This window comes from Anticarsia gemmatalis, chromosome 23, assembly GCF_050436995.1.
Source record: "Anticarsia gemmatalis isolate Benzon Research Colony breed Stoneville strain chromosome 23, ilAntGemm2 primary, whole genome shotgun sequence".
In the NCBI taxonomy this organism is placed as follows: domain Eukaryota; kingdom Metazoa; phylum Arthropoda; class Insecta; order Lepidoptera; family Erebidae; genus Anticarsia; species Anticarsia gemmatalis.
In genome coordinates this window covers 7,568,103-7,581,552 of record NC_134767.1, presented here as the reverse complement: position 1 = coordinate 7,581,552, position 13,450 = coordinate 7,568,103, and the positions used below count along the sequence as shown (strand labels likewise).

The following is a 13,450-nucleotide window of genomic DNA, read 5'->3' as shown; positions in this document are numbered from 1 at the left end:
CACACCGTTCATAATCGTGCGTTTATTCTGAACATGTATCGTTTATGTATGTTAATTTGTTTGATAGTGCCTTCTTGGTTTATTGTGAGATTTTATGTGGTTTCTTTCTTAATTGAGTAAGGGATTTTTTTACTTTTCGTCTTTTGCTTTTTTTCGTTTGTAGTTGTTAAAAATTACGCTAACATAGAGCAAAAAAAGATTATGTAATTCACATTACCTACTATTATTATGGTGCCTATGGTTTAGTAGTTGATAGTCGCCGTTGTGTCGTGGGTTCGATTTCCACATTTATTTTTCATTTTTATTCTGTTACTTTTTGGGTCTCGCTGCATCATTTAAAGTAATATGCAATGAGTTTGGTGCTCTCGATTTTACCCTGATGCGATCAAGAAGTAAAAAAAATAGGAAAAGCACTTTCGTATTTTCGACGAGCGCCATCTATTGTCGAATAGCTAGAACTAATAGCACTTACGTAGGTTCGATTCCCGAGTCGGACTAAAACTAAAAGTTGTAAAACCTGTGTTGTAAATGATTGCAAATAATTCTGGCATTTGTAGTTTGGGAATAAATTGTATGATTTAATAATCTTTACTGACATCTAGTGTCCAATAGCTATAACTTTTAAACGTCCACTATGTCCAAAGGCTTTCATAAATTACCCAACAGATGGCGCAACTAGCGCACCAAATATTTACGTTACCAGCCGATAGATGGTGCATAGTATTTTATTAATGTATTAATATTTCTGAATTCCTTAAAACTAAAATTATTAAAGAGAGTATATTTAGATCAGGATGTATTAATTTCTTCTTAGTATGGGGTCCAAGGGTCAGCCATATCTACGTAAGAATAGAGCAAGTAACTCGGTTATAACAGGTTTTTCTAGTGATTAATGAAGAAAAATGAAACACATAGTTGAACATTGTCTATTTTATTGTATGTATGTATAATAATACTTACAACTAGTACTGTTATACTAAATGTAGGCTATACACGGGCGAGCGAGTTATCGTATTCGAATGTATTCCGTTAAAATATTATTTGTTCTAAACGTTATCAATAATCACTCAGTCCTTTACTTATACAAAAATTCATTAAAAATTATATAATTTTTCCAATTAATTTTACCAATTTTTAAACAAAAGTGTAGTGTGACATCGTAAAATTTGAAAAAATCAGGACATCTATTTTGTGTTGTTAATCCAAAATGTGCTAAGTTCCCTTTGGTTTGTACATAAAATAATTAATGTTAAATGCTTAAAATTAAGAGATTCTAAATAAACAGCCCCTTTATTAAGTGAAAGCGTTACTTACACACAAAACAACGGACGGAAAAAACATTTCTGATTAAACATAAATTTGAATAAAAAATAATTAAGAAACAACAAAAATTTTCGCGTGACGGGGCTTCAACATAATAGGAACTATCAACCACTTTCAACTAAATACAAAAAAGTTTAAAAATACAGTGGCCGCGAGTTTCCGATTTTGTTTATCTATATTGTATATACCTAACTATACATTTACACACATAAAACATACTTTGGATCGAAATTCCGTATACAGCGTAAGGTCTGGGATACATATATTATCTCCATTTTGGAAATGCAATATTTCGTAAATCACGTAATCTAATCAAAAAATTTACAAATTACGAGTTTTTTTTCATAATACCCTTTTTGTCGTATAGCTATTTTACAGTTCAGACTAAAATTTTACTTGAAAAGTATACGATTTGCTTTCGAATTCAGTTTTAAGTGGGAAGTGATAAATTTGCTTCAAATTTTGGTGTTATTTTTTCTTAGCAGGCAATAGGCGTATGTCTTAAAATCATTGTAAGGGCTTTGTAATGTCTTAACTATTAATACTGTTATAACTCTGTTTAATATTGTACTAAAATGTAAATGCAGTAGACCTAAAACGAAAGTTAGAATTCAACTGACAAATATTACTAATTTCTTCATTAACAGACGTTTTACAAATTGTTTTTTATAGTATAGTAAAAAAAAGGTATGGGTTACTATCAAAAAGTAACTAAATATTTGAGGTCACAAAACACAACTATTAAACTTTTGCGCTGATTGAATATTGACTATCGTATTTTAGTATCAGACGGGAATAACGTGACCATACAATTTTATATTAGTTTGCTTGATACTTTAGAACTTTGCAAAATTGCGTTAATTCTCTAGCAATATCAGTAAAACATAAGTTATTAACAGGGCCCGATAAATCTCCTTTATTCTATAACGGTAGACTATACTACATTTGAAATGGAATGTGTTGAACCAGCCTACTCTAACCAGAATTACGTCAAATGCGTAAATACATCAATATTAATAACTATTTAAACTATTTAATACTTTATTACGTTACTTAAATAATAAATAGCTTATATTAAACTATCATTTATTATTGTACGAATGCGTATACACGTATTTTTTTAATACAGCTCACAATTTTATCGTAAGATATAGAGCTGATTTCACAACTTACAGATTGACTATCGAATCTTAACTATCCAATTTAAAAGATAGTCATTGAAGTGACAAATAGCAAACGTATTTTAAAATCTGCCAATATTCCACTTGTTAAGCTAACCGATACTTATCTGTAAGTAGTGAGACCAACTGATAATGTCTCGGGAATATCGTGAGGCATTGTCACTTTAGGTTCGAGACTTTAATACGTATTGATTTAAGCTTTATATTTCTTGATTGAAATTTTTGTGATGAAGCCGTTAGCGTCACAGTCATAGCCTTTATTTTACCCTGATTTGGGTATTTTCTTTTTCATTTGGCTTGATCTTGCACTAAGAAGAGCGAAATCTTGGACAAAAATAATAAAGAACACTTGGATGTCGAAAACCGTAACTCTTTTCTAAATACATTGTTGCTGAACACAAACTTAACTCAGTAATTTTGCAATTAATTCACGAAATTATACAGTCTTCACTTAAGGAATACTTTGATAGTAGATCAAGTAATTATCATTCTCAAAAGCCTTTTGAACTGGGAAGCCAAAAAAACTAAATCCAGAAGTCATTTATCGCTTCTTAGTTCTTAGCTAATTGGCTTAAATTTCTGACTACAATTTATTGAGAGCCGGGAAACCAGAAACACAAAATCCAAGAGTCATTGATTTTCTGTTGTTTTTTAAAACTTGTCGGTAATTAACCAAGTGTTGTTCATTGTTCGTGTTGTGTGTACTGGTAGTTCATATGCCGTCAGTAGACGGGGCTGTGGGCGTCGTAGTTGAGTTGAAGGTACGGCGGGATGGCGGCGGACAGCTCGGACGCGCGCCGCCGCAGCGCTGCGATGCTGTGACCGCGCCATACTTCCTCTTCTGGAGGTTCGCCGCCACCACCTGTGATGGAAAAATATTTAGTTAGAATTTTATAAGTAAATATCACATATGTGAAATGCTTCCTACATGAAATGAGGTAATCAAAGAGCCTAATTGTACTCAACAAAGTGGGAAAAACCAATATACTCATGTCGTTTTAAGAGTTTGATAATGAGGGAGTGTTATTCAGATCTATGAGTAAACTAAAATTTGTGTTTAAATATCTACCTACGTACGTCAGATAGTGTGACTATAGATAGTCAAGAATTAGGTAGATAGTCAGACTATCAAAACTGTTACTTGTTTACATCAGCTATTCGATTGATTAGTTCTATTAATAAAATATTATCGTTTACCGGAGGCAGTAGGCGAGGCGTTATTGTTGGCACAGTGCGCCATGTGCGGCGGCGTGGGCGAGCCCTCGAGCGCGCCGCCCGACTGCTGCCCGCTGATGTTGTTGCAGTACGACATCATTGTGTCGCCTGGAAACAACGCAACATGTGTTAGTAACACAACCAGATGTAAGAACAAACCGTTCACTTACGGGTTTATGTAATGTCACATTAGACCAAAGGAACTACTTCAGTATTGACACAGAGAGGCAGTGCGCAAGAAAAAATCTTGCAAGTAGGAAGGCTTATAATGCGGCTTTAGCCTATTACTTGGTAGAGTTTTTCCTCACACACTGCTAAACTAAAGCTACCGCACTTAAATTGTGTTATAGTGTGCAGTGTCTTCTACACGTCTACGTAACGGCTTAATGGTTTTGTGGTAATAAATATTTTGTGTCACAGCTATTATTGCTCTACTTTAAAGAAGTTTAATTTCGGTCAAATGTGCTACAGGACTTGAAACATTTTAACTTGTTGCTTTACCGTTTAGTGTCATTTATAAACCAAAAAACCGACCCATAAATGTTTCTAGAATTTAATGCTTGTAAGCGATTTCATTTATTATGTAGCAAGACTATGTAATAGAAGATACTAACCGAGTGAGTTAAGCGGGTAATGCCCCTGGTAGGGTTGTCCTGACGCGACGGAGCTGATCGGCAGCGAGGGGTTGAGGTCAGCGGCGAGCTGCGGCAGTCCACCGGCACCGAAACCACCCATCGATACTCCACCCTGGGACAGCTGGCCTAGACCTGGAAGATGCAAGGTTAGTGAGAAAATGTCATGAATAAAGTTTAGAAGGATTAGTTAAAGGGATTTATAAATAAATAAGCTCTAATATTATCATGAATTGATTTCAAGTGAAGAAAAAAATATCTTTTACAGCATTTTAGTACTTATGATTATTCCTTTAATATCTTTAAAGAAAACGTACTTAGTAAAGAAGCAAGGAAAATATTGTTGCAACTGTATGATACATTTGCACTTCTTAAAGGAAATTCATAAGGAAGCAACGGATATGAAAATAAGTCTCTCCCCCCCAAACCCAAAACCGCTTTAAGGCTACGGCTAATTCGCTTTCACAGACGTCGCCGGAACGAAGTAGTGCCCGGTTTCTGAAGCACATTTAGCGGTAGTTTATCTTTTCAAACTGTCATGGTTACATGAGCTTAAACGCTCTTGAATAGATAAACTAACGTACCCAGAAACCGGAGGCAAGTTAAACATGGTTATGGTGAGACTCACCAGCCGGCATAGACCAGGGTCTGTCAGCGAAGACCCCCGGGCTGCAGACGTCGCCGGCGCCGAAGGGCGGCAGTCCGTGCGAGGGCAGCAGCGCGCCCGGCGACCTGAACACGTTCGTGCTCTTCTTGCGTTTCTTCCACTTCGCACGACGGTTCTGGAACCATACCTGCAAAGAATAGAGTTTGTTTTATAATGGTTTATGTTTTTGGGTATAGATTTCTTGAATTTAGTTTGAAAGTGTTTGGTTGATGATTTTTCTTGAATTTAATTTGCTGTTTTAACTGTGTGTTGATATTATATATTTTCCGTTTTTAAAGGTAAGATGCTAAATTGGTTTTAAACTTTTAACTGTAGTTGTAGTAGTTTGCATTTTTGAAACCTAAAAAAAATAAGGAAGTCGATAAATTGTTGATAATTGTGTTGTGAATAGGGAATGCAATCCCGACTCGAGATCGTCAACTCGAGATCCCTCGCGATCAGAAATATCAATCCCGCGGGATCCCGAGATTTTCGGGATCCCGTCTAGTTAGTAAAAATAATACAATTCAAACGGCTTGTTTAATGTAATATGTGTGTGATAGTGTGGTGAATGCAATAAATTATTATTTGAAAGAAAATAAAAGCCTTTATTTTTCAACTAGCTGACCCGCGCAACTTCGCTTGCGTCACGTAAGAGAGAATGCGTCATAATTTTTCCCGTTTTTGTAACATTTTTCGTTACTACTCCGCTCCTAATGGTCGTAGCGTGATGATATATGGCCTATAACCTTGCTCGATGAATGGGCTATCTAACTGTAAAAGAATTTTTCAAATCGGAGCAGTAGTTCCTGAGATTAGCGCGTTCAAACAAACACACAAACAAACTCTTCAGCTTTATAATATTAGTATAGATATTACTAACAACGTAACATAATTAACAGGTGTAATAACATGAACATAATCAAAAAAGTAGGTGTAGCTCCAGGAGATCAAAATAAAAAGTAATCACATGGCATTTTGAAAGTAGCCTCTTAAAATACAAAGTGTATCAATAGTACGAGCTTCTAATCGGCATCTCAAGTCTATTGCAATGTACCCAGCTGCTGAAAATGGCCTCTCCGACAATCCCGAACGGGATCTCGCCATATTAGGCTTCGGGATTGATCCCGAAAAAATACACGGGATCTCGCGAGATCGGGATCCCGCGAGATCGGGATTGCATTCACTAGTTGTGAACCAGAGGGCTGGCCTTTTCTAAGGACAGAGAATAAGCATTGCCATTCAACGTGGAGATATTTTATGATGTCTTATTTTAGTATTTTTGTCTACAGTTAGATTTGAAATTAAAATTGAAAACAAAAGTACGGAAATACCAATTCTAGCAAATTAACTTTTGTGAAAAACTTGGTGCAAAACTAGAGTATTCAAGCATGATAATTAGATACATTTGTAAGTTAAGAATGTAGTGTATCAAACCTAAATATTTTGATCGTCAATTCAAAGCAACCACACATTATTCCATGAACTGCAAAACCTTTATTAATATTTCACCCACAACCAACTGGCTTCCGAAACCGTTTACCATTAATCACCTCACGTGAAAGTTCGTACATAGAGCTATAGAGCCGACGTAAATCGCACATCATTTGTCAACAGCCGCGATATTGATTCCTCTAATACGAGATCATCCCGGCTCGTTTATCACTGCCTTTGATCTTACGGGTAGGGGAGGAGTTCGGGTGTAGCCTTATGTGGCTGGTAAATCGTTTAGTATAGTATAGTTTTTTATTAGAAATAGACTGTACATATTCCCAATAATACCTGTGTTATTAGAATTGTTAACTTACGAATAGATGTTATACCTAAGGGCTAGAAAGATAAAGCAAAAGTTTCAAACACTTGATTCTGTTGCCGTATGGCCGGAAAAACAGAATTGTGTGTTGACAGAAATTATTACCGTCAATAAAATACCTTTGGAAATTACCCCTTAAATCAAATCTAATAAATAATCTAACGGCCGAATCTTGACAGAATGTAGAAGTGTATCTCAACTTTCAATAACTTTATTATCGAACTACATTTTCAACTTTGGCATGTATGTAAGGACCGAAACACTTTTGAGCATCACTACAAGAAGTAAGATATTGCTGAATTCTGCCTATATCTATACTAATATTATAAAGCTGAAGAGTTTGTTTGTTTGATTGTTTGTTTGTTTGAACGCGCTAATCTCAGGAACTACTGGTCCGATTCGACAAATGCTTTCAGTGTTAGATAGTCCATTTATCGAGGAAGGTGCTATATCATCAATCAGTGAAGAATGTAACAAAAACAGGGAAAATTTTGACCCATTCTCTCTTATGTGACGCAAGCGAAGTTGCACGGGTCAGCTAGTGCATAATAAACAGTTATTTTAAATCTCTACAAAAAATCTCTCAATAAAACTCAAAAAGAACATTCAAATTCGCTTCATCCGCGTAAATAAGTCATACAAACAAAAATCCAAACTAAATGTAAAACAGTTGATATAAAATTCATTCATCACGATCCACAAGACGAGCACACGTTATCACATATAATGAAAGCACAATAACAACAGTACATTAAAACAACAGAATCCACCCTCGCACGTAACGCCGGCCACATTAAAAATGTACCATTAGGTAGTAGCTCGGTATAAGCGCTAGCGGGATTGTTAAGATTAATAATTTATGATTTCTTACAATTCAGATTTATTTTCTCTTGTTTGTTAAAATGAAAACACTAATTAATAATCGCTTTTATTGCTGGGACGTTTACTAACAGGCACAAGGTATAACCTAGTTTGCTTGTGGATCGAAAACGTAGGGAATAAAAACACGACCTTCTAACCAAAAGGTAGCAACGTAGTACCAACTTAACTACTGCCCTTCGGAGTCTGTGTTCCAACGGTTAGTGGTCAACCTTGTGATAAAGCTGTTCAAGCAGCCCGATGGCATATGACTTGGCTCAGCAACTGTTATCTTAGTTGATAACAACTGAGTAAGATTTCAAATTGCTCTCGAAGAGACACTCAAAATACCACCAAGCGGCTCTACTACAGAAGGTCCGCGCCAATGCTTGCTTAACCTCGTGATATATTTTCGTACTAGGTAGTTTGATTCTATTTTTATATTTTGTTAGATGTTTTCCATCATATTATTATAACGACTCCATTACAATAATTTTCTTCATTAACACGTTTTTTTTTTCAAACCTATATATTTATCTAACAGTCGCTACCGCTTGTTATCAATAGCAGCCTTACTATCTATCGCGAGTGAGACGGCACGAGGTGTGAAAGAGACGCGGATACTCATTTGGCAACTGTCACCGGCAGGAGTCCATTATTTATGGCGGGCCGTGGTCGGGACGCGCTTGACGCTTTTCCTTTTTGTTTGTCGTTCCAACTTGTTTATACATTGACATTATGTACAGCTGAGTTATTTATTTTGTATGTAGGTTGCGGGAATAATGAAAATACTAGGCAATATTCTGGAGTATTTTAAGAAGGAAGATTATTTGCGCCATATATTATATAAGTACTTAGCTATCTTTGTTTTATTGAAACTAAAAGTAGATAAGCAGTGTGTTAAACTTTATTAAGTTTAACTTAAATGTATTGTAGTTTACATATCTGACAACAAATTGAAACTACATTAAAACGACATTTTATGGAGTGTATTTTTCTGTCATTCTTACGTCTTTTTCTTCTATTTTTATTGTATCAATATAGGTATGTTGTACGAAATTTTAACTTATTTATCATTTGTACAATAAACGAATCAGCGAAGAGATATATTTGCGAAACGAATTTCTTTAAATGAATAGTGTTCTTACCGTAACTTATTACTATTTACCTAACCTTGCAAGTTTCAACATTAAACTTTCTTCTTCCATTAAACAAATCTATCCAGAATTCAAATATTTTACATAACAAAACTTACTTTCGAACATAAGCCATTCGTCTTGAACTGAACACAACTTAACAATCAGTGAAAAATCCCTCGAGGCCCAACCCTACTCGGTTTGACAGACGCTCGGGAAAACCCGGCGATATTCGGCAATATTCGGCAATGGTCGGCAATCACCGCCGATCCGAATTTAAGCCGAGGATATTTTTTTCATTTGTCATGAGCGAAGTAAAGTGAGGTGATTTTTAAAAACGTTGAAAATGGAGGGAGGTAGGCGAAGTACTTTGTTGGAACGATATTTTAAACTAGCTGACTAGCGCAACTTCGGTTGCGTCACATAAGAGAATGGGTCAAAATTTTTCCCGTATTTGTAACATTTTTTACTGGTACTCTGCTCCTATTGGTCGTAGCGTGATGATAAATAGCCTATTACTTCCTCGATAAGTGGGCTATCTAACATTGAAAGAATTTTTCAAATCGCACCTGTAGTTCCTGAGATTAGCGCGTTCAAACAAACAAACTCTTCAGCTTTATACTATTAGTATAGATCTACACTGTGGGTTGCTTTGATTGATTAAGTGAGTAGATAAATCGAGTAACGTAAACTATCTTTTGCGATGAAAAAGTTCTTGAGAAGGGTTTGAATCTTTAAGATGGATCTTTTCGATTACTATGTTTTAGGCACCTGTCCTGATTACTATACTTAGCTGTATTATAATGGTGCTGCTTATTGTGAAAACTAGTTAGATTTATAAATATTAGTTTATTTCCAAGAGACTACAGCATATGATTATGCCCTGGTTAGAAATTTTATAGATATTAGTTCCAATCAAACTCGACCGAGGTAGAGTTCGCTTCTGTCGGTAGACAGTCAGCTGATACCAACTTATATTATTTCGAAATTGGCTACATTTTTGTGTGTAACAAACTCCGTACCGTCACAAAAAGTTCTGAAAGATTGTAGCAACTTATCCAAGGCTATCATTGCATCAATTTGTGTGCAGCAATATCGGATAGTTCGTGTCATAGTACGGTATGTTTCACAAGCGTGAGCGCGCGTCGTGAGCATGTGTTTAGCGGACTGTGTTTGTGCTTCGTGGCTAGCGGGCTTGCCGTGCTGTACTAGCGGTTTGTGGGCTAAGTTATAAGCGGTAGTGGTAGTGGAAGCGGGAGCGTAATCTTTTACTAATAGCGACTAATATAATTTTTTGATCGCGGGAAATAGTTAAACAAAACTTGAAAACTTGCAGTGTGTTGTTGAAGAAAGCCGGTAAGTGCTCTTAGTGGAGATATTGGACTCCATCTTAAATAAGCTTAGCGTCTCATGATCTGTATGATGACTGGAAATTATACATTTAAAACATCAAGTATTTGTAAGAGCTCGTAAACTTAGAATATACTTTCAGAGAAACGACTGGCGCCATTTCAGTGTACGCAAATTGATAAAATAAACTTTATCCCAGATAAACATATAAATCTTTAGCCAAATACTCGCATATTTGCTATCTAGTCTATTATAACAATTACAAAAGACATCCTAATTATGAAGTCTTATCTAAATCAACAATATCAACTTTGACAAACAAGAAATACACACGAATTAACACATAAATAACGAAACTACCACATTTTCACATTTCTATTAGATACGGAAAGAAACTATTACTGGTAGACAGGTTACTTGTATGAAATTATGTGCTATTCCGCGCTCCCATACTAGCATAGCTAACGTAGGCGAAAAGACCGTAATGGACACATTATGCATGCATTCGGAAAGATGGGTCCATATATCCACTAACTGGGTGCCAGGGGATGGTCATTGCAGACGCGAGAAATCCATACGACGGGATAATTTGGACGCAATTGATGAGGACTTGTCGGGGCGATGTGGAAGAAAAGGTGTGCCTTTGCCCAAGTGAGTCACTCAAAAAGGCTAAGAGAAAAAAATCTATATCTATAATCTTTATAAGCTTATCAATTAAGACTCTTCTCCTATCCGAAACTTTGATATCAATATCGTATAATATTATTCGAAATCCGATAATTTCAATAACGATTATAGAACCTAGCCTGATTTCTTCACATATTTTTGATGAGTCATTCGCTAACTGCTAATAAGTGTTTCACGATACCCGTGGCGCCCGTGTATTGCACCAGCGGCTAAAGTGCTAAGTGCTACTACAAACACACCGTCACGGTAGTCAGTGTTACCATCTCATAGGAATATTTTGTTTCGGTCACGAGTTTTTCATTACTGGAAAAGCTGTTTTCTATGTATTTCCTGTGTGTTTGATCTATTTTGTGGTGGCTACTGTATTTTGTTCATGAACTGATTCTTGGTATACCTATCTTTCTGCTTATATTCTTACACCTCATTTTATAAAATACTATGTTGTTCCTACTAGTATAAAGATTTTTACTATGAAAGTACCTATAGTCGTACCCTGTAATCTTTAGCCACGAAACAGGCTATGCCTAGTGTGGCTTTACCGATCTTATGTTATACAACTATGGACTGTTAATAAATGATTTTTTATTTTTATTGTCAAAACTGATTTAGCGTGTGATGCGATCTCATTGTAGGTAGTACCTACAGTAGTAAGCTAGCTCCAAGGACCTAGTTGGCTAGCTTTAAAATAATTGCTATAATGGACTGAGAGATTGAATCAAAAATTTTATTATCATGATTGAGAACCGCTATCCATGATCAAGATTCCCTCCTATCTTTCTCAATAACTTGTCTTGTAATAAGGATTGTTGTGACAGTAGGCAATTTCTACAATTTATTTATATCTAGTTAGGCCTATCTAAATAAGCTAATGCTGGATCTAACTGTTTATCTTTATAGCGACCGAGCATAGTAATAGTATTCAGTAAAAATTGATAGATTTTTACATATATTATCATATTTGTAAACAGCAATTCAGAATGAGTCGAGAAGGCCAGTAACTCTTCAAATATTATCTGTCTACTATATAATATGCCATTATATCACAAAAATGTTTGTATAAACTTCTTAAGTTTCTTCTAACTATCGTTTATTAAACCTTTCGACTAACGTGTCAGTCCCCAGTGACTCAGTAGCGAGTATGCTGGCCGCGTGGTGCTCGTAAATATCAATCAGTGTTCGATCCGACCCGTGGCTGAAACGTTTATCCTGCGTTACGCTATTTTGATAAATAAGGTCGCTTCACAGTGTTTTTAAAAGGTTTTTGTATTAAAGGCCTAGTTTTTTGAGTAATTACAATAAGAAACTATTTTCGCATCTTTTTTTTATCTTTAAAATCATCTTAGTCGTGTGGAATAAACCAGCCAAATCCAAACTAGCGGAATGGCCCGACGTCGCCCAGGTGTAGTTAAATTTTAAATATGTTTCAGTTACTTTATTATTCGGTGATTTATATTTATTTATATAAACTACTAGTTTTCTAAAACTTAATAAACCTACCTCTTTTACTATATTATTTTCTTACAACTATTGCAGATCGAGCTTGTTTCTATTCATAAAATCACAACTGTAGTCAGAGCTATTGCTGAACTTCGACTGTGTTAAATTTTCGCCGCTCGTCTCGAAAAAATTAGCTTCCTAGAGTTCCTAGTAAGTAACGAAGAACAGAGACAGCATCTATTTGGCAATATTTTTAACAACCATAAAATACCCGTGACTTTCGGGCTACCCATCGATAACTTGACCTTTGCACAAATTCGTCATTTATCAAAGAATACTCTCACTCCTATATCATATTATTGCAATATTTCCAAAATATCTAAATAAAACAAAGCTTGTATCGTGATTGTCTTGCGTAGTCAGTATGTAGTATGTCATGTACATAGTGAGGTATATAGCCGGTCGCTCGATACATACGCGCGCAAGCGTACACCCCTCGCGCGCGATAGTGATGGGGTGTAGTGTGTCGATATTGTTTAATAAAGTTATTAATTATTATGAAACTGCAACTAAAATCTTTGAAAATTAATACTTGTTACTGTTACTTTTTTTAATATAGTACGTTCGGTGTTTTGGGGAAGTTTTTAGCTATGAATCAATTAAAACTGTAGCGCAAATTAGGAGACTGTTAATTTATGCAAAAGCATTTCGATTGTATGTATATTTCCTATGTACATATTATTACATCAAATGATTCTAATAATATTATAAATGCGTAAGTTTGTGAGAATTTATGGATGTTTGTTACTCTTTCACGGAAATACTACTGAATTGATTACGATTAAATTTGGCATATAGGTAGCTGAAGATCCAGAATAACACATAGGCTACTTTTCATCGCGGAGTTCCCGATGGATCGGGATTAACACGGGAAGGGATTCTACGCTGACGAAGTCGCGGGTGGCTACTAGAAAATAATATTTTAATAGTTTTATGTATAGCATTTTAAAAATTAGTTACAAGTTATGCATTCTTAGGTTAAGGTATGGGTCTATGGGTGTTGTAAGGTGAAATATAATTATTTGATTTGATTCGATTTGATATTTCGATAAATTTAGGTGCGTGTACATAGTAAAATAGTTTGTACAAGGGAAAAAATCCTGTATTGAGAG

At 35.5% G+C, this 13,450-nt stretch overlaps 1 protein-coding gene across 2 annotated transcripts in view; it reads right to left on the bottom strand.

The window, feature by feature from the left end:
• Positions 1 to 915: 915 nt before the first annotated feature.
• The window catches only part of LOC142983217 (homeobox protein orthopedia-like), a 37,894-nt gene continuing 25,359 nt past the window's right edge, over positions 916 to 13,450 (bottom strand). For both annotated transcript variants that reach the window (XM_076130116.1, XM_076130117.1), the window contains exons 5-8: positions 4,980 to 5,145; positions 4,334 to 4,486; positions 3,702 to 3,827; positions 916 to 3,366 (exon numbers count right to left, since the gene is read on the bottom strand). In XM_076130116.1, coding sequence (XP_075986231.1) covers positions 3,227 to 3,366; positions 3,702 to 3,827; positions 4,334 to 4,486; positions 4,980 to 5,145 — 585 coding nt within the window. In that variant the 3' untranslated portion in view covers positions 916 to 3,226. The remainder of the gene's footprint in view (positions 3,367 to 3,701; positions 3,828 to 4,333; positions 4,487 to 4,979; positions 5,146 to 13,450) is intronic.